The 24,640-nt window shown below is 51.9% G+C and overlaps 1 protein-coding gene and 1 pseudogene across 1 annotated transcript; one reads left to right on the top strand and one right to left on the bottom strand.

Moving 5' to 3' along the window:
- Positions 1-1,338: 1,338 nt before the first annotated feature.
- On the bottom strand, positions 1,339-23,482 carry LOC102018376 (apolipoprotein L2-like). The gene is made up of 4 exons (XM_013511518.1): positions 23,463-23,482; positions 10,081-10,167; positions 6,100-6,226; positions 1,339-3,012 (listed from the first exon to the last, which is right to left on the bottom strand). The coding sequence occupies exons 2-4, from the start codon at positions 10,163-10,165 to the stop codon at positions 2,313-2,315; spliced, it is 912 nt and encodes a 303-aa protein (XP_013366972.1). The 5' UTR covers positions 10,166-10,167; positions 23,463-23,482; the 3' UTR covers positions 1,339-2,312.
- On the top strand, positions 21,560-24,625 carry LOC102007214 (annotated as a pseudogene).
- Positions 24,626-24,640: the final 15 nt, after the last annotated feature.

Below are 24,640 nucleotides of genomic sequence, written 5' to 3' on the forward strand. Positions count from 1 at the left end.
CCTCTCTCTCCCTCTGAAGCAATGGACTCAGGTTTAGAAGGACCAATTTAAGGACTGCTTTAGATTTCTTTCTCTGTTCTTCCCGTAGGAAGGCCCCAATCCTTTCTTTTTTTATTTTGTTATTTTAAAAATTTAAAAAACTGACAAAACAACAATGAAGACAAATCAAAACAACACAAAAAACAACAAAAATGATACATGACTTCAAGAAAAAGTGATAGAAATTTACAATGGTTGCTATACTACATACTGTTATCTTCAAAGAAGGTGCTCAGTCTATTAGATATATGAATGAAAGATTGGTCAAACAAGCAAAGACAGTAACAAGTAAAAAATAAATAAATAAATAAAATATAGGTGTATTGCTGATGTATGTAGTTTATTGAGAAGAACAGTACATGTTTAACATTTTCTTTTTTCTTGACCAATATTACACGCTTGAATTTGGTAATTATAATGACTGATCTGAAAACAATATGCAGTATAAGAACCATTTTTGAACTTCTACCATTTTGTATGCTGAAGCTCTGCATCATTTCCAGTCCTCTCCTAAGTCTTTTCTTATCCCTTCTCTTCCAAGACAGGCAGGGAGAAGGGGTAGCTAGAGGACGGTAAAAAAGAACTAGTGGAGGTTGGGACCCCTGGTCCTGCCAATCACCATCACAAGAGAGACGCTGGTGTGCACAGCAGAAAGCCTGCTCACCTTCAGTCTCAATACCACAGGGCTGAGCCATGTAAGGGGGCTCCTTCAAGTCCTGCCACAGTACACTTGTGGCAACAGCTGGAGAGATGAATGAGTGAACAGGAATGCTGAGACCCCGGGAGAAGGTTCATAAGAAAAGGAGATTGGGCAAGGGGTTCACAGTTGAGGCAGTCAGTCAGGACAGCAAAGGCTCAATGTGTCACTATAGGGGCCATCCTGACCCAACCACAGGGATCTTGACATGTAACCAATATGATCCCTCCTCAGTAACCCTTACCTCTTTTCCCTCTGCAGTTTTCCACATACCATAGCTATACACAACCGTTAGAGTCGTATCTGGGATTTCACTCTCAGATCATAGCGATATCAGTGCCAGAATGTACCTTCTCACATCTTTGTTGTCTGGTTAAGGTAAAACAAGGTGCAGTCTGCCTTGGGTGAAGTTACTTCTGTCCTGACTATTGTGTCAGCACCTCCGTCTGCCCCAAGTAGTGGAATGCACTGGGTTTGCTGCTGCCCTTGAGCAGGACTCTGTCCCTACGTTCCCAATAATGATTAGACTCTGTATTCATGCATCTTTTTTCCTTGGCCTCATGGCAATTTATGCCTATGGACATTGGTTAATTTAAATCCAATTTTTCCAAAACAATAAGAAATATTTATTAAACTAGTCTGCAAAATGTAATACAGGAAGGAGAGACAAATCTGAGCTACCTCTTGTCCAGCATTCCGTTTTCCAAAGCATGAAGAGAGTGAAATTCATAGAGGTTAATTTTCTTCAGGCCTCATTGTTTTTTCACCACACACCACCAGCGTCCTTCATTGGTTCTCAACTCTGCTGAGCTGGCCATGTGTGAAGAGCTCCACCAGCTCTACTGTCTTTACTCCCCACCGCCCACCACCATCAGCAGCACCGTGATCACTACTATCACTCCCAACATCATCACCAGTATCATCACCCACCACCACCATCATCATCATCATTATCACTGTCATGGTTGAACTCACTGCATGACAGAGATAAGCATTTATTGACACTGGAAAGAAAGAGACACAGACCAGGAAGGGTATACTGTGCTGTTGTTGGATGTCAGACTGTGCGAAAGGTGAGAAGCAGAGTCCTGTTTTTGAACTTCTGTTTCCCTGAACTTCCCACTGCTTCTTCCTGCAGCTGCTTCTATCCAGGGCTCCAGTGAATCTTTATGAAAAAAGAAACTCTTTCCTCCTATCTCCCACACCCTTTAGTCACTGCTTCTCCCTTATGTCAGACCCCAGGGCCCTACCTTCTCTTTAATCCACTTCATCTGCATTAACCCCTCCCTGCTTGGGCTCAGCCACAGAAATGCACAGTTCCTGAACACCCAGTTGCATAGACTTGATCTCACCCTCTTTTTCCCTCTGCAGCACTTCCTGCCTTTGTGCATGTGCTTGAAATGCACCTGGGCCCTGAGCTCTGCACTGCTTGGGGACTCTGTCACTTAGTCAGGTCCAACTGCAAACTCTCATGGATCTGGATGAGCTCCTCCAGCTTCCTCTCCAGATCCTGAGCCCGCTTCCACAGCTCTGCAGCTGATTCTGTCTTTGCCCCCTTGTGTAAATGCACTGAGTCTTACACAAGGTTGTACACATCCCACAGAAGGGTAACACCAGCAGTTGCTGCACCTGTGATTGAGGCACCTCTTGACATTGCCAGAACATTGCTTTCAAGGGTTCTCTGCACCTGCTCACCATTTTGGACTGAGATTTGCCGAGGACTCATGAGGCGGGGGGCTTTAGCTAGTAACTGAGGAGTGGATTTGGGCACATTAATAGCACAGATATTCTTCTCAATGACTTCGAAGACTTGCCCACACTTCTTGGTTGCAGAAACAAATTTGGGCGTGGCCTCACCCACAATCTCTAGAACCTCCTTCTCTGTGTCCATTTTGCTTGACAGCAGGCGACTGGCTTCAGTTTGTACTGCCGACATGTTTGAGTGGTCTATGATGCTTGCAGAAACACCAGTCACAGCAGCAGCTGCTCCCAGCCCTATTCCAGTGGCTGACAGCGCCAAACTACCACCTGCTGTCACAGGTGCCAGAGCCACGCCAAGGATGGTGAGGATGCCAGAGACAGCACCGCTGGAGCCGGCCACCACGTTGGTGATGGTGCAGTCCTTGTGCACTTTGTCAACCTTCTCTGCAAGGGCATAGAGCTTGGCTATGCCCTCCTGCAGCTGCTTTCTCACATGAGGAAATATGTTCAAGAACCTCTCCCTCGCCTGGAGGCTCACCTTAGTGAGAGCATCACGCACAGCATCTGCCTCCTCCCTGGAACAGTAAAGGTCAGGGGGTTAAAAAAGGCAGTTTGTCTGTTTGGAAAATGGGTTCTGGAAGGTCTATCCTGCACACATGACAAAGGTTCATTATAATAAAATGAGAAACAATTACACAGTTGCACAGAATTTTTCTTTCAGAGAGAAACATGTTTTGGATATCATTATTTCATAAAGGGGTCCATGTCTGTACATCACTTTCAGATGCTCTTTTTAACATGGGTATGTGATAAAGCACCATCTCATGCAAGGTCATTGCCGTGATGAGCAACATCTTTGTGGAGCAGAAACTCTGTAGAGGAACACGAAGAATTGGAACAATAGGTGGGAGAGCCTTAGATCAGAGAATCTTAATGCATAGTGAGGGAAAACCTGCACATTGCCCTCAGCTGTGAGGTTGTGATCTGTAGGTCCCAGAAATTCCTCACTGCTGGAGTGTCCGTGTTTGCCTGGGGACAACAGTGGCTGAGCATTCCTACTCCAAAAACATAAATTTGGAAAACACCAAAATCTGAAACCTTTTGAGCACCGACATGGACATGATGCCACAAGTAGAAAGTTCCATGCCTGACCCACAGGATGGGTCTCAGTCAAGGCACAATCTTGCTGAAAAATTGTATGAAATTACATCCTTCCTACCCGCACAAGGTGTAACGAAACATAAATGAATTTCATGTTTTGTTTTGAGTCTCATTCCCAGGCTATTTCTTAATGTTTCAGCAAATATTTGAAAATCAGGAAACATCTATCATGGAAAACCCATGGATTTCCTATATTGGATAGGGATTCCTATATCCCAGGGACTTCCTATATTGGATGCTCATCCTTACTGTGTGATGGATGACAGGGTGTTGGGGATCATTTCTGACTTCCAGAGAAAATGCAGGCTAAAAGGATTGACCTATAGGAACAGATGGAACCTCCAGGTTAGCCCTGAAGTCTGGAGAACACAGCAGAACCAAAATTTAGTTAGGACCCTCTGACCCACTTTCCCAGTAGGCTTTGACCTTGGCTTTCCAGTGCATCCAGCACTTGCTCAGCCACACATCAGGGTGATGTTTCCCTCACAGGCTGAGCCTTGCAGCCCGGCATTCCCTTGTGAATTGTCACACATCACACGTGGGAGCGCACTGTGTCCTGTGGAAAATGCAAGCTTTGTGCTTGACACCTGTCAGATTATGCACTCTGGTGCCCTCTCTATGACTGGTTTTACCCTGGGGATGTCCCCGTGATACATTGTAAGTGTGTAATAAACATTTGTAGTGATTCGCCAAGTCCCTCTAGTGAACTGTCACATCTGCATGAGGTTTTGGGGAGTTCTCAGATTTGCAGTGATGTCGAAAATAAGGGTAGCCTGAAAGACTGTGCCTTTGGTTCACTCTGAGTAATAAGATATAAAAAGTAAACCCTCTCAGGCAAAAGAGATAAAAATTTCAGTTGGCCTCCCACTCACTCTATTCCAATGTCTGGGGCCCTTTGCACTTTGAGCTGAAGGTCAATGCATTCACCTGCTGCCTGAGCTATTTGGGAAGAAGGAGACCTAGAGGTTTACCCTGGCTCCATCCTCTCTGCCTACCCTGGAGTTCATGTACACCCGACTTTATGACCAGGACTTTCTGTTAATGTCATGAGCAGAAATGACACCTTCGCCAGGAACAAATCTCATGAGCTTGTGCAAAGGCCATGTGTAGTGAATTGGGAGAACTTGAGACCCATCTCTGCATCTACAGCCTGAGAACCCTGTAACTGCACATGATAATAGAGAAGTGCTCTCTCTGCTGGGGACTCTCAGTGTCCTCAGACTCACAAACTACACAAAGTAAATTGCACAAAGTTGTCAACAGTTCTACTTGAGGAGTTTGTCACTAAGCCACTGCCTTCCCAAAGGTCAGAGCTACTTTGCGTGAATAGAAGAAGGTCCCAGATGAGAGCAGAGAACTCCTCAGTGATGAGCAGGGTACAAAGGAGACAACCACCCACCACCTCAGCCCTCTGAGCTATCTGCGATGGGTCACCACAAGGGTAGGAAACAAGCCCTCGCCGACTGCGTCTTCTGCTGGGCCAGGACTCCCCATGCTTTCAGCCTCCAGCACCCGCCTTCTCTCACTCTGTCCAGCCCTGCAGCCCCAGGCTTCTTATTACTGCTCCATCCCAGGCCCCATCTGCTCCATCCTCAGTCCTGGCTCTGACCCTGTCACAGGTTGCTGTGGGCCTCTGGAAAGCTGTCTTCCCCCTCTGACCCCCAGCTCATTACAGTCTCATCAGATTGAATCTCTGCTCCCACAGAACACATCACAATCCTGGTGTCCCAGCCATCAGCCTGCAGCCCTACAGCTGACGGTCAGCCAGGGTCCACCCAGCTCTATCCTATTCCATGTTGGTCTCTCTGCATCCTGGCCCAGGACAGTTGTACACACCAGCACTCCCAGCACTCAGGAGGGTGAAGCAGGAGGATGGCAATTTTGATGCCAACCTGGGCAACACAGGAATTCAAGAGCAGCCTGGACTACACAAAATGCAACAAGTGACTTTCTCAAAAGTAAGTGTCCTGTTGTGTTGGTACAATTCCTCAGATGCAAAGGTAAATGGCCTCAGCCAGAACCCCACAAACACCCTGATGAGGTCTACATTTATTTGACTTTCTCAAGCAAGTCCTCCCTGCCTCCCTACTGCAAGGAGCAGCCTCAGCCCTGCTCTCTCCCTCCTGCCCTCTCACAGTTACCTTCTTACCTTCGCTTGAGCCCCTGCTGTGTGTCAGCCACATGCTCAGCACTTTCACGCACTAGCCAACTTTTCTTACAAACTCGATGGTTGAAGAAACTAAGGCAGAATGTGGTGAAGGGACCAGCAAAGGTCCCATAATGTGCAGTTGGCAGCAGGGAGCTATGGGTGCTCTGTCCCTGAACCCTGAGGCCACTCATGGCCAGGAAATGATATGGAGATCAAGTCTCCCAGGGATTGTGGGGAAGGGGCTCCCTGAACCCCAACCACAGGAACAGGCTGGAGGGGGTGTGTCTGTCCCTGACAGCCTGAGTCCAGTGGGGATCAAAGTGGCATTGCTGGGACGCCCCATACAGGTGACCTGGTCAAATCGGTCGTCTCCACCAGTATCTCCCAGGCGACATCGTCAATCAGCAGTTGCTGCAGATGCGCACTGCTCAGTGTGTGCAGGATATGCTCAAGGACGACCTCTAAGAAGCTGTCAGTGTCTGGTGGAGGAGAAAGGACCAGGGTCAGTGACAGAGCAGGAGAGTGTAAACAGCTTTGAGTACAGGTGGTTCATATTCACCTAGGACCTGCTGTCACATCAGACACTTTAGATGGAGAAACTAGTGTTAAGGACCAAAATGTGTGCCCCAAACTTGTATGTTAAGCCCTGAACCCCAGTGGCCAAATGTGGAGATAAGGCTTTAAGGAGGTGTGGTAACTGATATAAAATGAGATGATAAAGGTAGGGCCCTAATCTGTAGGACTGTTGTCCTTTTTTTTTTTTTTTTTTTTGTTTTCCAGTACTGGGAATCGAACTCACAACCTTGTGCTGTGCCACTGAGCTAAATCCCCAGCCCCAGGACTGTTGTCCTTATAAGGACAAATCAATCTCTCTCTCTCTCTCTCTCTCTCTCTCTCTCTCTCTCTCTCTCTCTCTCTCTCTCCTTCTTCTTCTTCTTCCTCTTCTCCTCCTTCTCCTTCTTCTCTCTCCCTCGCCCTGCTCTCAGAGAAAGGCCATGTGCACACACAGTGAGAAGACTCCCTCTGCAAACCAGGAAGACAGCCCTGATGGGAAACCAGCCCTCCCCACCTCATCATGGATTCACTTCCAGAACCAGTAGAAAAGAGGCTTCTGTTGTTGAAGCTGCCAGCCTGTGGACCCTGTGGCGGTCCCAGGAGGGGACTAGCACACCGGGGAAGCGCCTTCAGCACAGAGCTCAGAAAGTGCACCTCAGCCTGGGGAGCGGCAAACTCCCACCATTGGGGTCACCTACCCCGTGCCCACTGTGTGTCACCGGGTGTACCTGCATCTTCCAACGTGAGTTTCAAACCCTTAGTACATTCTGAAATTCATTCATTGGGTTCAGAGCAGCACTTTTAAGAGGAAACAGAAGTATCAGTATCAGAGCATGTAGAGCACAGTAAGGTTGTGTGTTGCTTTTGCAAATTATTTATCTGACATTACATATATGTTTAACTGGTCAATTTTTTGTAACCCTTAGAAGATTCCTGTTTGTAAATTTTCCTATAACTTAAGCAATCTACTTTAGAATTCACTGGTTAGATTTTTAAAAATATATAAATGTATGAAACTATGTACCACCGGATACAACTGTGATGAAAACAGGATCCTTGTGCTCTGAGCCTGGCAGTGGAGGGCATTGCTCAGGTGGGCGGGGAGCAGGTGGGGCTGGACTCTCCACTCTGACCCTTGTGATCCTGGGACAAGGCTGAGAGGCTGCCTCTGTTAAAGCACTGACTCCTCCTGGGGCCTGCACATGTCCAGCGGGAAACTACAGCAGGGTGGACACTTCCTCATCGCTTCGCACAAGCCCCGCCTGCCCAGTGCTGAGACAACGGCCACCAGACCCCCTGACACAGGCCGTGTGACTGTGCACACTGCAGGCCCCTTGTCTGTAGAATCCGGGGCTCAGCACAGCACCTCTGAGGCCGGGCTGACCACACAGGGCCTCGTGTCTTCCCTAGAGCTGCACCCGTCCAGGCTCCTTCCCTGCTTTCCACCATTACTTTGACCAGTTGGGGCTGAAAGGAGTAGCCGGCCCTGATTGGTCAGGAATCAGGCAGCTGGCCTGGGACTCTGGAGACAGTTTCTGCACGTGTCAGGAAACACACTTTCCGGTGGGATCCGGGCCCAGGCTGCCCACTGGTACACAAGAAAGGGTCATCCGGAAGCCAAGCAGCCGCAGCCCTGCTCGGGTCCAGTCTTCCCCCTCCCTTGTCCTTCGCCATCGCTCCTGACGGCACAGTTTGCTCTCAGGGCTGGAGAATTGAGGAGGGACTCAGCTGAAGGTGTGGAGTGGAGGGAAGAAAACAGGACTGAGGGAAGGAGGAGCTCATTGGGGAGGAGCTTGTTTCCTTTCCCCTTAGATTTTCCTTTTGTGAGAGCTCATTGGAACCAGCTCAGTGTGGAAGCAGTTGCACCTGGTGAGCAGGTGCCTGTCATGGCAGGGCAGGGCAGGGCAGGTGCCGGACACAGCTCCATGGGTGAAGCAGGAGGCAGAGAGTGGGCAAAAGATGTAACAGTTCCAGAAGGGGAGAGACCCACACTCATGGAGCTCACCTGCTATAGCTGAGCCTCACAGTACCCTGCAAAACACTGTTCTCCTGGGACGGCGGACGGGAGGGCCTCCAGGTCACATAGATGTGAGGTGGCAAAGGTCTCACTGGGCTCCAGTGCAGTGGCACTCTGGGTCACTCTTCCTCCTGAGCCTTGAGGAGCAGTTGGGCCCCACAGGGCAGGGGCTGGAGGGAGCTGCCTCCTCGTGGGCAGTGCCCCAGGGTCAGTGCCTGGACAGGCAGGAGGGGCCTCCCCCAAACAGTCCTGTTCTCATCTGTAGCTCTGACTAGGAGGAGGGCTGGGGAGGAAGTGTGCACCTGGGCCCTGTCCCTGAGGAAGGTCAAAACAGCTGTCGCCCAGGGTGTGCTCCATCCCCCAGGCTCCGGGCTGCTATTTAAAGGCAGGCAGTCATCCTGCTCCAGTCCCTCTGCCCTCACCCCCGCCAGGCAGAGGCCCCAGGTCTTATGAGGGAACAGAGAGGGTGATGGGGAGAGGACACAGCCATGTAGATCCCATGGAACCCACACACAGAGGAGAGGTGGAAGCCACGTTGTACTAAGAACCTGGCTGGGAACACCCGTGTTTGCTAAAGATGTTGGTTGGTGTTTATCGAGGGTCTGCAGTGTGCAGCCTCCTTCCCTGCACCTCACTGAGTTATCGCACACCGTCCATGGCATGAGGACATCTATGGCCAAGTTTTCAGAGAGGTGCAGGGGCCAAGACGTGAACTCAATACACACAGGTCCAAATCCCACGTATTGAAGACTACACTCTACTCCCTAAAATACACTCCCTATATACTCACGCAAGCGTGTTTATTGTCAGTGACGCTTCTCATCCCAAATCCATATCTGGAACCCTGTGCCCGTGGCCCTGTCTTAGTAATCTTCCCCGTGCCCTGGGTGCTGTCTTTCCTCCTTGCTTCCTTACTGCTGCGGCTGCCGAGCGCCCTCTAGTGCCCTGCCCTGCATTTTGCAGCTCACATTGTTTTTCATCTTTTGTAAGAACAATGGTGCAAAGCATTCTCCTTGTGTAAACTTTTCCTCCATTATGCACCCGTGCTCACTGTGATGCTCTCCACCATCTTAAGGTGCCTCAATAAGGTCCTCTCCAACATCAAGGAACTGACAGCTCCATGCTCTTGGAATTCCCAGCTTCCATGAGCTGAATACCTTTATAAATGACCCGGTCTCAGGGATTTTATTACAGTCATGGACACATGCTCTCAGCTACAAAGAATGACTGTATTCTGTTATCAAGAACAGCTTTACCTGGTCCTTGTTCCTGCCCTCTACAGATAGGGTTGTTGAGATGCCCAGAGATAGAGGCACCCCTCACTTTCCACGGTCACAGTGCAGAGCCTCCTCCACCCACCCAACCTGAGACCATCCACAAGGGTTGTTTCTAGCGCCCCTGCCTGCGGGCTGTGAAATCACACCCCGCCTCCCTCAAGATATGAAGTGAAGTTCACCTGTTTTACTGACCATGGGAGTGACCAGCGTGTGCCTCGGCTGGGGGACACTCCCTTCAGAGACACAGATGACTTCTGCCATGTGAGAAGGAAAGAATAAGCCATGCGGGTGTGAAGTGTCCCTGTCAGGCCCACCCAGGATGGGGACAGCTCCCAGCAAGTCCTTGTCTCTGACTAGGACACAGCAGGTCTGGTCACATCCAGATCCAGCTCTTTGCTCTGTGACATTGTCTCAGCACCACAAGGCTCCCATGGCCACGGGATGCCTGGCCGCTAAGTGCAAAGTGACCCTCTTCCCCTCTCACCTGGCTGTTTCTGGTCTTGGCCACAGGACATCTGGGTGTCTGCTCTCTGCTGCTCCTGGCCATCAGTGGTGACCGTCTGACCCATCCCTGACGAATGACGCACAAGAGAAAGTTGGCTGAGAGAATTCTTGGGCTCTTGTTGCTCTAAGGTACAGGAGTGACAAGAGAGCTGGCTGCCTCTTCACCTTCCTCCTGAGACACCCTGCATTCTGAGGTCTCTTGATGCTGGGACTGTGAGCTGAGGCTGAGGACGGGGCAGACAGAAAAAAACCCGGGGTCTTGGTGACTCCACACAATGTCAGTGAGTCTGCACCCTGGGTCTCATCCTTCCTTCTCACTCTCAGCTCTGACTCTTGTCTGGAGCCTCAGCTGGGTGCCCATAAGAGTCACAGTGAGCACGTTACTGTGCCTGGGCCTGCCAGCTGCTCCGTTCCTGCGAAGGCTGTTGGTGGAGAAGGGAGGTGCCCGGGAAGAAGCCCGGTGGCGCCTCCCTGGCTCTGTCCTGGCCACAGCCTCAGCCCAGCCAAGGGGCCCTCCCTTCCCCATCAGCTGTGTTCTGGGTTCCCCAGGACACAGAAAGAGGTTCCAGCCTAGCCTCTTCTGTTGGGAGCAGCTGGAGCTGAAAACTGGTCATCTGTGTGAGGCCAGGACAGAGCCAGAGTGCCTCAAGCACTCAGGCTACCTCAGTCTTGAGAGAAACATCCTGTCTGGACAATTTCAGTCATTAGTCACTAGGCAACTAGGGTTCCCTGGTGAGACACTAACTTTGCAAGAGTAACAATAAACACTCCTACTGTTATTGTGCAGGTCCTTTAGCCCATCAGGTAAGAGGCCACTGCACCTGACCCCAGCTTTTGTCTCTCATGTTTATTTTCTAAATCCCCCCTCAACGCCGTTCCCCCCCCAACCACCAGGGACCACCGACTCCTACACTCTTCCTCTCAGTGGCCAGTATGGTCACCTTCCAAGGGTTACGACAGCACGCGCCTCCTAAGGGATACTTAATGAGCTGCCACGATCAAGTTCCAGCCCTGAACCCGGCGCCCAGGCCCTGCTGCCTGCCGCAGCTCCTCCGTCCTCACCTCTCCCTGCCCACCGTGCACCTTCGATCCAGGTCCTTCCTGGACCACGATCTGCACATCAGACATGAGGCCTGTGCTGGGCTGTGCCCTCCCCTGGCCGTCTGCCCCGCCTCGCCTCCATGCCAGGCCCAGCTCCTCCCTGCTGGCTGTGCCAAGCTTTCCCAGGCTCCCCTGGAAAGAGGGGATTCCTGGGTCCTTCTATCTGGACACCCAGGAGACTGGGTTCACCCAAGCCAGGGCCCTGTCGTCATCCCTGCTGCAGTCGCATTAAGACCCCTAAGACCAACCAGCATGGCCTCTGTCCCCAGCCCCGCCTGCCCTACACACTCATTTGGGAGGCACTCATGGGACACGGAGCCCAGCCTCTGAGGACACAGCCCAGGTAACCTTCCCTCCCAGGGGAGTAATATCATTAGTTTTTCCCTCTCTCCATGTTCAGCTCTTTTTAGCAGAGCACAACTAGGACTATGACTCACTTCACACACATATCGCATCCAGGACTTTAGGTCCTTTGGATAGTTCTACCATACTTCTGAGTTTCCACCTTGCGTCCTCTCCCTACAGCCTTGATATTTTATAGCAGGAGAAAGGGGAGAATGAAAAGGAGAAAATTCAATAACCACAGGGCTGACCTACAGTTGAAGAATGGCAGGTCCTGAGGTGGCCCCTCTCAGGCTTGGTGTCCAGGTGACCCCAGGACCACACTCAGGCCTAGCTCCACCTCCCACCCCCACCCTTCACACCTGCCACTCAGGAGTGTGGCCAGGGACTTTCAGGAGAAAGGGGTGGAGATTATCGCGTTAGTGCCCCGGCTGCTCCTCTGCTGGCACAAATCAGGGCACACTAGCTCTCCACAGCGATGCATTTGTAAACTAGCAACTTGGCCAGATTGGAAATAACCAGTACTGCCCATGGGTGTGGCCATGCGCTCCATCTTGGTGGGTGGGGTGTGGAACAATCTAGAGTTTTGGAGAATGATCAGCAATTCTCACCCAGTTTCCAAAGCCCCCAAGTGTGTCCCAGCCACTTAGAGTAAAAATGTGCAACAATGTGAGAGTGATGCTCAGGTTGGTCTTACCATGTAGGGGGCAATGAATCTTAGCATATTATTTTGGATAAAATAGTTTTGGTAAAAGCCTACATGGTGCCTTGGGAAGCCTCCTGGGACAGTGTAAGAGCTAATTCCCCAGATCAACACTGTCCAGGAATGTCTCCCCACGATAAGGGGGCGCCTAGGCCTAGTTAACCCTCCATGACCCTGCCTGGGCAGTTCCATCTCCTGGCCCTAGGTAAACATTGTAACCATAAAGTAAATGCATGGTTATCTAAAGGGGGACATATAAAACAGAGTACAAAAAGTATATATCATTGTGATTGGGCTCATGACCGGAGCCTGACCCGATTACATGGCACAAGGAAAACAACATGTGGCCAGGGCTATAACATTCCTTTCTGTTACTATGGAAACCAAAAATGTATCTAACGTGGGAACAAAGACAGGTCCACGCCCACTTCCCGGACTTGCAAGTCAGAATGAGAGGTGACTGGTCTAAATTAAAAACTTTGTCTGTTCTCTTTGGTCTCTTGCGGAATACAGCCCAAATTTTTGCCATAACAACCACCAAAAAAAAAAAAAAAAAATTGAAATAACCTACCATCCAACCATATGAGAGAACAGAATAGAGTCTCAGTTACAAAGCCACAGTGCTGCTGAGGACACCACTCTGCAGCCTGCCCCTCTCGATCCCCACGTCTGAGCACCGTGCCTGTCTGAGCACACAGCACAGCCTCTGCCTTGTTCTTCCCTCCCCAGCAGGCTGAGCCAGGGGACCGGTGAGAGTCCATGGAAACAGGCCTACCATCTACCTGCTCAGCCACCTGCCCTGGGCCCCAGGCAGCTCAGTCTCCTCCCAGGCCCTCAATTCCCCCATAGAACCTGGCACAGCACAGGTGCCCAGGGACAGTCTGGGTGAGATAACCCCAAGGCTGCTTGGATCATAAAAGAAACCCTTTTTCCCCACATGCCTCCAGAGCAGTCCCAGCTAAGGTGACCAAGCCACAAGGACAAGTGGGCTCTGGCTCCTCCTTTGGATCCTCCAAATTTTCAAAAGCACTGGCCACTACCACATCCACCTCTTCTCAGGGTCATCTGTCAGGTCTCACTCCACCTGTGCTGGGCCCAGGGGAACTTTGTGACCCATTTGTGCGGTCTTTTCCTCTCTACTGCTTAAGGTCTTATGGAGGAGAGCAGTGAGACACAAACCTGGGCACAAATCCAGCCTCTGCTGCTGCTGAACTGTGCGATCTGGGGCCCATCCCTAGCTCTCTGAGCTCATCTATGTCCTGGGGACACTATGGCTGCTCTGGCTTCCCCAACTTCCCAAAAACTCCACCCTTGTCTGTGATAGGACTCACCCCAGGTGTGCCGAGCTGTGCAGACCCTGTCACCAGCTGCGGGCTGAGCAGTGAGTAGAGGTCTCCTTGATGCAGACTCCCAATAGGGAAAGTGAAACTCAGAATTTCTGAGAAGCTCATGGTTACCCAACTTCCTGTTGGGAACAACATTCACCCCACCCTCCTTGCTGACACAAGGAGAGGAGCCAGCTCAGCCCTCACATGCCAGGTGCTTCCAGCCGGCCCACCTTGGGGAAAGAAAGACCAGCCACTGATAGATAGGGGACCCTCCAGTCACCATGCCCAGCACCCCTAGGGATTGTACCTACCTCATCCATTGTACACACCCTCTACCAGCAAACCTGCCTCCCTATCCCCTTTCACCATCAAGAGGGCTCCCACCCACCCTGCACCCTGCTTCGTGATTGGTGGATGCCTGCTTCGGATATCCTGTCCTTGGGTGGAGGAGGGGAACTCCGGGGATGGAGCAAGGGCCTTGCAAATACTGAACAAGTGCCGTACTGCAGACCACACAGGGCTCCTAGACTTTTACTTTTGCAGGGTCTTCCTACAGAGCTCCTCCTCACCCCTAGATCTCTCCTGTGCAGCTTCCTCTGAGTCCCTCCAGCATCTCTACCCAGACCCCACTGCCGGCTGCTCTCCTCCCAGCTAGTGCCAGCGTTTGACCCCAAACCCTGTCCTATCTCCCTCTCAGAACCAGTACTAAGACCAAGGACCTGCTGAGCAATGAAAGAGGCTTTTATTCCTGATGAGAAGTGGGAGGCAGACTCCAAAGCCATCTTCTCACTGTCAGTGAGTCCTTGGTCGATCAGCATTGCATGTCTATATCTGTTTTCATGAGAAACCACTTTGAAGATATCAATATGTAATACAGCAAGCATTGTTAATTCCCTACCACTTTGTTTGTAACTGCAGTGCTCACTTCGGCAGCACATATACTAAAATTGTTTGTAACTGCGTACTGTCTGTACTGTTCCTATGCTATTTTGTAAAATGTTGTCTGTCTGTTAATATTTTCCTCCTTTTATTTTTAAAATTAAAAAAACAAACAAACAAACAAAAACATCTTCTCAACCTGATAAGGGTGGGGAAGTCAGAAGTGTGAGGTGTAGAAAATGAGGACGGTGGGAGGGAAATCACTGACTCCTTTTCTGGGATGGGCTGAGATCCTCCTGGAACTTGGGCACCACCTCTTTTCATTTTGTTGAATGCTCTTTGGAGCCATCCCCATGGCCACTGTCAATGGTCATCTCCCTGGAAGGGGGAGACGCTCAGCATGAGAGTGGGATTAGAATGAGGGGAGAGGTTGCCGGGTGGTCACATTCACAGCCACCTCAGGTGCCACCAGTTTCAGCTAAGGAAGCACCTCTGGCCCTCAGGCATCTTGTCTTCAAAGTTAAATAAGTATAGGCAGGGTAGAAAATCAGCTAGCTCGGTGGGTAGTAACGGCCTGGGGCAGAGGAGCACTAGGGCACCTTTCGGGGCAGGGCCACTACCCATCCAGCCTAGTGAGTCGCACAGCTGAGTTTCAGGGGAATTTTCTGCTTCACCCCAGGGAGAAGACGCCGGGAGAGCTGGGAGCGGGCTGGACCCCACAAGCCAGCCTGGGCCTGTCCTGCAGTGGGCAAATGTTGATTAAGCCTCACACTCACACCCTGTCCATGAAGGAAGGTCAGTGAGTGACCACACAATAAAACTTGCATGGCTTTTACTGCTCTTTGATTGCACTGGTATTATAATTCTCTGAAGGGTTAGATTTTTCCTCTGTGTGTAAAATAGACAGATGATAACTGTACATATGGATGGGGTCTGATTCTGTAAGTGAGGAAACAGGTAAAGGGAAAGTCTGTGGCTTTCATTGGGAAAGTCAGAGGAGGAGCCAAAAACTCAACCTATTTGACCTTGGTACATTTGACATCTGTGGCCACCATTCTTTGTGTAAGGGCTTTTTGTTTCATTTGTCACTGTTTTCTGTAACCTCCCTTCCCCTGATTCTTCCCTGTTTCACTAGCGTGTCTTTAGCTTAACATCCACACAAACACACAGTGAGATGCAGAACCTGTTATAGACCCACAGGAGCGCTGGCCCCGCCTTGTGGATCCCCTCCTCATTATGCACAGCAGACCAGACCATCTTTGACAGGTTGAACATGGTGTCATGGTGGAACCTTGAAAATAAGCTGCAGACTCAGCTCAGGGGACAAACAGGTCCCTTATCTCCTGAGAGGTGAGCAGAGGCCATTCCACTGCAGATCCTGACATCTGCTACCAAACACCTCCGCTCAGCTGCTGACATCAAGGGAAAAGTCACCCAGCATGGCTGCAGCAACACATTGAGGACCTGGAAAATATGTTAGGTCTACAAGAGATTTCTGCCCCCTGAGAAGGGGAGCCTCATGCAATGGGGAAGCAGCCCTGACACTGCTCTGGAGACACCTGGCAGAGAGCACCATACTGCCCATGAAGGGTCCACAGCCATGGGACCAGAGACCCACTCTGCTCACCCTGCCCAGCCCTGGAGAGGTGAGCTTCACTCACACACACTGCACACTGAGTTGGATCCTCCAGGAAAGGCACCTCGTCTGTTCCTCCTTTCTCTAGGTACCATGGAAGGGATGGGTAATATATACCTAACAGAAGTGTACCATCCTGGTCATTTTTGAAGAGTGCTGTTCAGCAGCTTTCCTTGCGTTCACATTGTAGTACCACCATCACCACCATCATCCCTAAAACTCTTTTCATCTTACAAACTGAAATTTGCATCCCTTCAGTGATAACTTTGTTATTTTAAAACTGATTGTGTGGCTCCTGTGAAGTCACTCTCTGTCCTTCCCTCAATGAGGCAGTCGTTGCCATGTGACACTGGACCTATGAAGTCATCAAATGACCAGCAGAGACAAACATGCTGGAACTGCCAAGCGCGGGGCTGGTGGGGTAAGTGCGTTCATGACACTTTCATTATTTTTATCACTGTCTGACATTTCATCACTTTCATCACTGTCTGACACAAACAGCCTAAATGGGGAAAAATTGATTTCACTCAGAGTTTAAGAGGTTTCCATCCAAAGTTGGCTGGCTCCAAGGCAGGCATACCATGGCAGAAGGGTGTGGACCAGAGCTTCTAACCCCTCAGCCAAGCAGCAGAGAGCAAGAAACAGCCAAGAGAGAAGTTCTGGGAACAAGATACACCCTTCAAAGGAGCACCCCAGGGACCACTTCCATCCTAACGGCCATTCTGCTATGACCCCATCAGTGGCATCCGGGACCCTGTCATAGTTTCAGGCTCCACCTCTGAATATCATTGCTTTGGTGATGAAGCCTTCAATGCAGGAATCTGGGGTGGACACTGTGCACTTAAACCATGACAGGGAGAGAATGCGATCCATGCCCACAGCCCCTGATGACTGGATGCAGAGTGGAAGGGGCCACCGCTAGTCCTGGTCATCAGTAACCAGGCCATCAGCCTCGTGTGCCCAGCAATCCTAGTGTCTTTCTTCAGATGGGAAAATCAAGCGTGGCTAACAACTATCAATTTCAGGAAAGCTTAAACTTAAGTATAATGATGACAAAATCTAACCCATAATCTTAATGTTTTGGTGTTGAGGTCAATATCAATGTGTGTTTATATCTTTTTTATTTTTCAAACAGGGACTGGTTACTTTGTCCAGGTTGCTGTTCTCCTGCCTTGACAGGTGATCTCTCTCTCTCCCAGTCACTCATGCTGCTATCCCTCATGTGATGCAGGCACAGGGGCCTCACCAGAGCCTGCACCATGCCGTGTGGATTTTCAGCTACCAAAACTTCAAGCGAAATAAACCTGTGTCACCAGCCTCAAGTATTCTACTATAATAAGAGACAGCTGACTAACGTAAGCAGCGGAGGACAGATGAGTGCGAGTCAGGAGCAACCCCGGGGAAGGGGGCAGCACCCTTTGGCTCCACCCAGGACACTCTGAAGGATGGAGAGGAAGCAAGGACCGTTCACCTGCAAGGGACTTTGGTCGGTAACCCCTGCACTTCCAGCCATGAAGCCCCAGATCCTCATGGAAGATGGGTCAGGCACCTGGGCCCTGCCCACCCTCTGCTGGTCCAGTAGAGAAGTCCTAGAAGCCGAGGATGAAGCCCCACCTGAGGAAGGGCCAAGATGTAAAAAGGTGAGAGGATGGGGCACAGGAGGGGTGGTGGCGTTGCCCTTGAGACATCTTGGAATCAGGAGGGGCAAAGACAGAGGCGCTTCCCTGGGGGGTGTTCCCCCTCTCCCTGCATTCTGTGCCCTGCACAGAGGTGGAACCTGGCCTGCGCCTTCCGGACCTCTCAGAGCCCCGGGGAGCAGGGGGGATGGGACAGAGGTGTGAGGTCACCGCATGTGATTGCCAACAACAGACAAGGGAGCGCGAGGGAAGAGCTGGTGGCCAGGCAGGGGGCTGGGGCTGGGGATGCTAACAACACTTCTGGGTGTGGTATTTATACACAAAAGAGTACTACTCTGCAATGAGGAAAGAGACACAGTTTACAAGGATTTAACCTCTTTTTACTTTCACCTTGCCAGGGGATGTTCTTCCTGCACTCTCACTGACTGGTGCTTTTCCTTTTAGACTGTATCTAGTTTCCTCTGTTCTTTCAAGAAAGGGTGGTCCCCTAGCAGCACTGTGAAACTGAATCACCGTTTCGACTCCCACTTTAGTTTTCTGCTAGAGGAAGTCACAGGTCTCCTGTTAGAATCTTAATTTACCTGGACTTGGACCTCTTTTTACCTTCATCTTTCCAACGGATGTTCTTCCCACCCACTCACTCACTGGTACCCATACACTGTGTCTTGTTTCCTCTGTTCTTTCAAGAAAGAGGAGTCCTTGTGTCAGGCACAGGTCTTTGTGTTTTTCCATAGGGCAGGCACTTGATCAGGGCTCAGGGAAGCTTCACATGCAGGGACTGATTTTTTTTTTCCCTGAAGGAAAATCAGGGACAGTCAACTTGTGTGTCAAAGCCCAAATGTAGTAAGCAAAGGCCAGACAAAGGTCCCCATGCTGTCTCCTCCTTGCTTGTCACCCAGTTCTGAAACTTGAGTTGGAGGACACTCAGGAGTCCTTGAAGGAAGGGAGATCAGGATGAGAGCAAAGGCCTGGCATGGCTCATGGGTGTCACTCACCCTGTCTGTTCCACTGGACCTTAGGATCCTTGGTGACTACAGTAGTGCAGCCAGAGGAAGAGCCCAAACCATGGCCTGGTGGGCAATTTCTCAACATATAAGAAACCTAGGATTTCACTGTTTTATGCTTAAAATTAAGGAGCTGAAACCGAGATTTGACAGTTGGGATTTTTAAAGCTAAATGTTGAAAAGAACAGCCAGAAGTGGGGTGCGGGATCTAAGGGCATGAGGGAAGCGGCAGGTGGGACCTAAGAGGGCTACAGGTGAGCCGGTGGGCTGGGGGTCGCAGGCATGACAGAGGCCCAAAAGCAGCGGGAGCCGCTTTCCCTCATCTACCAGCATCTGCTACATGCGGGTTACGTGTGCGCGGCGCGGGAAGTGAAGGAGCAGAGCGGCCAGAAGAATTTCCTGGCTCAGGCTTTCACCCCTTTGGGCATCTATACACACTGGCAACAAACCTCAGAACTTGGCCAGGAGCAGAAGGCAGAGGATGATGCAGTGCTACAAGCCAGGCAGACCCGAGTGTCAGACACCCTCAGCAGCTCTGAGAGCTCCGAGGAGGAGGTGAAGGGGCAAGAGGCAGAAGCCAAAACTGCCAAAGCGACCCCAAGACCAGCACCTACCAACTCCTCAGCCATAGGGGTGGATTTGCCATCAAGCATGAAAGAAAAGGCCAAGGCAAAGACCTAGAGCGCCAGGAAAACAGTGAACTCTGTGCCACACCTTGCCTCGGGGAAGGTGGTAGTCCACTTCCTTTCTGGGAGGTCACCTAAGAAGTCGGCAGAGCCCTCCGGAAGTATCATATTGGTCTCAGAAACTGAGGAGGAGGGCAATATCCAGGCCTTTGCAGCCACTGTCGATCCTGGGACCGTGTCAGCAGGCCAGGCCGACAGCAAGGACACCTGCAGCTCCAGCGATGAAACAGATGTGGAGGTGAAGTCCTCAGTGAAAGTGCAGGTCAGACCTCCACCCACCCCTACCAAGGAGTCTTCAAGTAAGGCGGCCCCAAGCCCTGGGAAAGTGGGGGAGGTGATGTCCCAGGCCAGAGGAGGTGCCCTCACCCCAGCTGGAAGTGCCATGAAACAAAAAGAGGATTCAGAAAGCAGCCAGGAGTCTGACAGTGAGGAGGAGCCATCCTCTGTGGGAACCCCCAGCCAGGTGAAGGCATCTGAGAAAAGCCTCCAGGTTAGAGGTGCCTCAGCCTCTGTCAAGGGGACCCCTGGCAAAGGGGTCACACCAGCACCCCCCAGGAAAGGGGCCATGTGTGCACTTCCTGGGAAGGCAGGGCCCTTAGCCATGCAAGCCAAGGCAGGGAGGCCCGAGCAGGACTTGGAGAGCAGCAGTGAGGAGGAGTATGACAGCAAGGTCGAGACAGGGGCCGCCATGACTATGCTTCAAGTGAAGTCCTAGGGGAAGGCCCCTCAACTCAGAGCTGCCTCAGGCCTTGCAAAGGAGTCCTCCAGGAAGGGCATCTTTGCAGCATCCCCTGGAAAGACAGGGCCTGCAGCCACCTAGGCCCAGGCGGGGAAGCAGGTGGAGGACTTGGACAGCAGCAGCAGCAGCAGTGAGGAGCTGGACAGTGACGGGGAGACGCCGGCTCCCCAAATCCCACCTATGAACCATGTCCAGGTAAAGACTTCGGGGAAGAACTTCCAGGTCAGACCTGCATCAGGTCCCACCCAGGGGCAGCTGAGGAAAGGGCTACCCCTAAACCCCCTCAAAAGTCAGCCCCTGTGGCCATTCAGGTCAAGGCTGAAAGGTCCCAGTTAGACTCAGACAGCAGAGACAAGTCCTCTGACAGTGGCGAGGAGGCACCTGCAGCCGTGACTCCAGCTCAGGCAAAATCAGCTCTGAAAACACCTCACACCAAGGGTTCCCCCAGAAAAGGCACCCTCCTCACCCCCACATCTGCCAAGGGCCCCCCAGTGCAAGTGGGCACTCCAGCCCCTTGGAAAACAGGTACAGTGACTTCTGCAATGGCCCCAGCTATGCCTCAGGGCACCCAGAGCCCAGAGAGTGATTCTTCGAGCAGCGAGGGGGAATCAGAGGGTGAGGAGGCCACGCCTGGGGCAGCAGTGGCACAGACAAAGTCTCTGGGGAAAGGCCTCCAACAGCAAGCTGCCTCAGCACCCAAGGGCCCTCAGGGCAAGGGACCACCCCAGTGCCCCCTGGGAAGACAAGACCCACCCCTGTCCATGTCAGAACTGAGGCTCTTGAAAGGTCCGAGAGCAGTGAGGAGGACTTTGACGACAGTGAGGCAGCGACTCCACCACAGGCAAAAGCCTCAGGGAAAACCCCTCTGGCCAAAGTCAACCCAGCTTCGACCAAGGCGTCTACAGTCAAAGGGGCAGCGTCAGCTCCTGGAAAACTGGTCACTCCAGTTGCTCAAGGCAAACCAGGGCCCATGGCCAAGGGGAAGTCACCGGTGAGAGCCCTGCAGAACAGTGCAGCCTCAGCAAGGGGCCAGGCATCTGTACCAGCTGTGGAGAAGGCAGCGACCGCGACAGCTAGGTTGAGGAGAACTCAGACAGCAGTGATGAGTCCTCAGAGAGCTAGGAGGAGGCGAAGCCCTCGGGGAGGACCCCTCAGCTCAGAGCTGCCCCAGGCCCTGCCAAGGAGTCCCTCAGGAAGGGCGCCCCTCCAGCACCCCCTGGGAAGACAAGACATGCAGCCATCCAGGCCCAAGTGGGAAAGCAGGTGGAGGACTCAGACAGCGGCAGTAGCGAGGAGTCAGACAGTGATGGCAGGGGCTGGGGATTTAGCTCAGTGGCATAATGCCTGCCTGGCAAGCACAAGGGTGTGAGTTCGACTCCTGGTACCGGAAGAAAAATAAAAATAAAGCATGAATGGCCAACCTTTTAAAAAAAAAAGAAAGTGATGGGGAGACTCTGGCACCCTGGACCCCAACCACGAACCCTGCCCAGCAGAAGCCCTCAGGAAAGACCCCTCAGCTTAGACCCCTCAGCCCCTGCCAAGGAGTCCTCCAGGAAGGGCGCCCCTCTAGCACCCCCTGGGAAGACAGGACATGCAGCCATCCAGGCCCAGGAGGGGAAGCAGGCAGAGGACTTGGGTAGCACCAGCAGTGAAGAGTTGGACAGTGATGGGGAGATGCCGGCAGCAGACACCCCAGCCCAGGAAAACATCGCCTCAAAAACTGCCAGAAGCAACGCCCTGACCCCAGCTTCGCCAGAGAAGAACCCCCAAGGAGTCCTCAAAGAGGAGTGATGAGGAGCTGCCCTCCAGCCAGGTGATTAAACCCCCTCTGATTTTTGTGGACCCTAATCATAGTCCAGCTGGCCCAGTTGTGACCCCCACACAAGCTCAGGCTGCAAGTACCCCAAGGAAGGGCCAGACCTCCAGTAGCACTGCTGGAAGCTCCTCCTCCGAGAGTGAGGATGAGGATGTGATCTCCGCCACGAAGTCTTCCACTCTTGCAGGTAGAGCACATGTGCCCGTGCCTGCTGCCTCCACAAGGACAACCCCTAGAGCCAGCACCAGCGGGGAGTCCAGTCGAGTGTCAGAAGGTAAGAAACAGGAAACAGCAGTCTCTCAGGTGATAAGGAAGAACCCAGCTTCCCTCCCACTGACTCAGGCTGCCCTGAAGGTTCTGGCCAGAAAGCTGGAGATGCCCAACTTTCAAGTGAGGCTAGCAGTGGCGTGGGAGCACTGCCTGTGATGCGTCCACAGAGCACTCCTGTCCAGGCCAGAGCAGCCATCACTCTGAGACAACTCAAGCTCTCTGAAGGCCAGCAGAACACAGCCACTCCCTTGGGCCACCCCAAAGCCAAAGCCCCTGGCAGCTCAGACAGTGGGGACAGCAGTGACAACTCTTTGGGGAGTGAGGAGGATGCCAAGGGACCTCAGATGGTCAAGTCAGCTCCCAGGCTGGGTCCACCCCTCTCCGAGAGGGAGACCTTGGTGGAGGAGACCACAGCAGAGTTCAGCGAGGCTGAGATGGTGGTGCCCTCCCAGTCTCTCCTCTCAGGTTATGTGACACCTGGGCTGAACACGGCCAAAAACCAGGCTTTGAAACTACTACCAGGCGGGAATCAAACCCTGCAGTTTCCTCTGCTCCACCCACCAGAGATGACCCAGCCAGTGCGCAAGCACCAGAGCCGCAACACACAGTGGGCACCATGTTCCTTAAACCAGGTAGGAAAGAGGCTGTCTCAGTCCCCACACCTGAGAAGCCCTGGAAGCCCAAGAAGAAGGGTGTGAGCACCAAAGCCTCCCTGCAGGTGCAGCAGAGCAGCATCACCCAGCACCTCCTGGGCCAACCCTGGCCCCTAAACGAAGTGCAGGTACAGGCCTCGGTGGCGAAGGCCCTGTCCGAGCTGCTGCAAGCCACAGACACCGCCAGGGAGAGCAGCAGGAAGGGCCAGAAGCGGAAGATGTCAGGGGACCAGGTGGCCTCCAAGGCTCCCAAGGGCAAGAAAAAGAAGCAGCTGGCAGCCGGGGAAGGCAGGGAGGGTGCTGCTTCCTCAGAAAAGGCCGCAAGGACATCCAAGGGGAAATCAACAGGAGACAAAGCAAGCGGTGACATCAAGGAGAAGGGATCTCTGAGCTCCGGAAGGGCCAGGGCTAGGCCCGAAGGGGAACTTCTGAAGTGGAGGGTACAGATCAGAATAACCCAAAGAGCAAGAAAGGGAAGAAATCCAACAAGAAAAAAAAAAAAAAAGACAGGGAGAAAAAGTAAAAGAAGAAAAAGCAAAAAAGGCCTCAACCAAAAACCATGACTCACCATTCCAGAAGAAAAAGAAGATAGCAGAGCCGACGATGGTGTGAGGGGCCAGGCACCAGGTTCAGGAACTTCTTAATGGAGTAGCGACCATCCCCGGCCTCTGCCTTCTGCCCGATGGGGCACGGGACTGCGGTCTGAACTTGCCCTCCCTTCACAGAAGGCAGCAGCCAGCCATGGGGTCCTAGTGCTGGCCAGGCCAGTGGGCCCGCGGGGGCTGGTCGGGGAGAAGCGGCCCTGCTCTGGGCCCTCGCCCCACCTTCCTTCCCACTTCATAGAGATGTGTACGGTATATCTGTTTTTTTAAGTGACCTGCCTCCTTTGCCTCCAACACGCCCCAAGGCCTCAGGCCTCACACTGTGCCTCATGGACTCCCGCTGATCCTGAGGCTTTGTCTTCTCCTGAAAACTCAAAAATAAAAGAGTTGAAGGGGGAAAAAAAAGCTAAATGTTGTGCCCACTTCTTCAAGCAGAGAGGGACAGCTACCACTCCTGACTCTGGCATCAAGGAAGTTTGAACAGAAGCAAACTGTCACCTGTTTCCTGGGCCTACAGGTGGAACAAAGCGAGCTGAATTGACCCTGCGTATTTCCTGGCTTTCCTTCTACTCCTCTTGTATGTTAGGGTACTTCTGTGCCTTAGAGGAACGTGGGTGACTTGCCCTCACCATTTGGCCAAACCCTGAATAAACCCATATTTCCATTTTCAAGGGCTTTTCTCATACTTCTGATAGCAGGTAGGCAAACAAATCCAGAGAGTTTCAGCCTAGATGCAGTGTCTAGTCAAGTGACCCCAGAACCTGGTGACCACAAGGAGACCCATATCATCGCTGTGGACATGATGTGCCCTGGGGGGCTTCAACCAATGCCTGCTTGGCCCTGGAGGATGGGAATAAGGAGGGTCTCTTTCTCTTTGAGGTAGTGTCTGCCTTTGTCTCTCTTAATAAAATGGAAAATTAAATATTTTCAAGCAATCTCTGGGCTCAAAATCTGACACCTGAGTACACAGCATGCCCTGCACTTCCTTTTGCTTGTCTTTGGGTCTTGTGAGCCCATCCAGAGCTTGTGAGCCAATGTGAGTTTTCTCGTGAGCTAATTTGGGATTCAAATTCTTCAGCATCTGGGCTAGAGATTTAGCTCAGTGGCAGAGCGCCTGCCTGGTATTGCAAGGTCGTGAGTTTGA

Source organism: Chinchilla lanigera, unplaced genomic scaffold (assembly GCF_000276665.1).
Source record: "Chinchilla lanigera isolate Chin_1 unplaced genomic scaffold, ChiLan1.0 scaffold00012, whole genome shotgun sequence".
In the NCBI taxonomy this organism is placed as follows: Eukaryota; Metazoa; Chordata; class Mammalia; order Rodentia; family Chinchillidae; genus Chinchilla; species Chinchilla lanigera.

What these genes read in the sequence shown, in the direction of transcription:
- LOC102018376 (XM_013511518.1), bottom strand. Translation starts at nt 10,165, where the DNA reads ATGGGTCAGACGGTCACCACTGATGGCCAGGAGCAGCAGAGAGCAGAC. An exon ending in CCAAGACCAGAAACAGCCAG is followed by an intron (nt 6,227 to 10,080) that starts GTGAGAGGGGAA and finishes CTCCTCCACCAG; the next exon opens with ACACTGACAGCTTCTTAGAG. An exon ending in GAGACGACCGATTTGACCAG is followed by an intron (nt 3,013 to 6,099) that starts GTCACCTGTATG and finishes TTACTGTTCCAG; the next exon opens with GGAGGAGGCAGATGCTGTGC.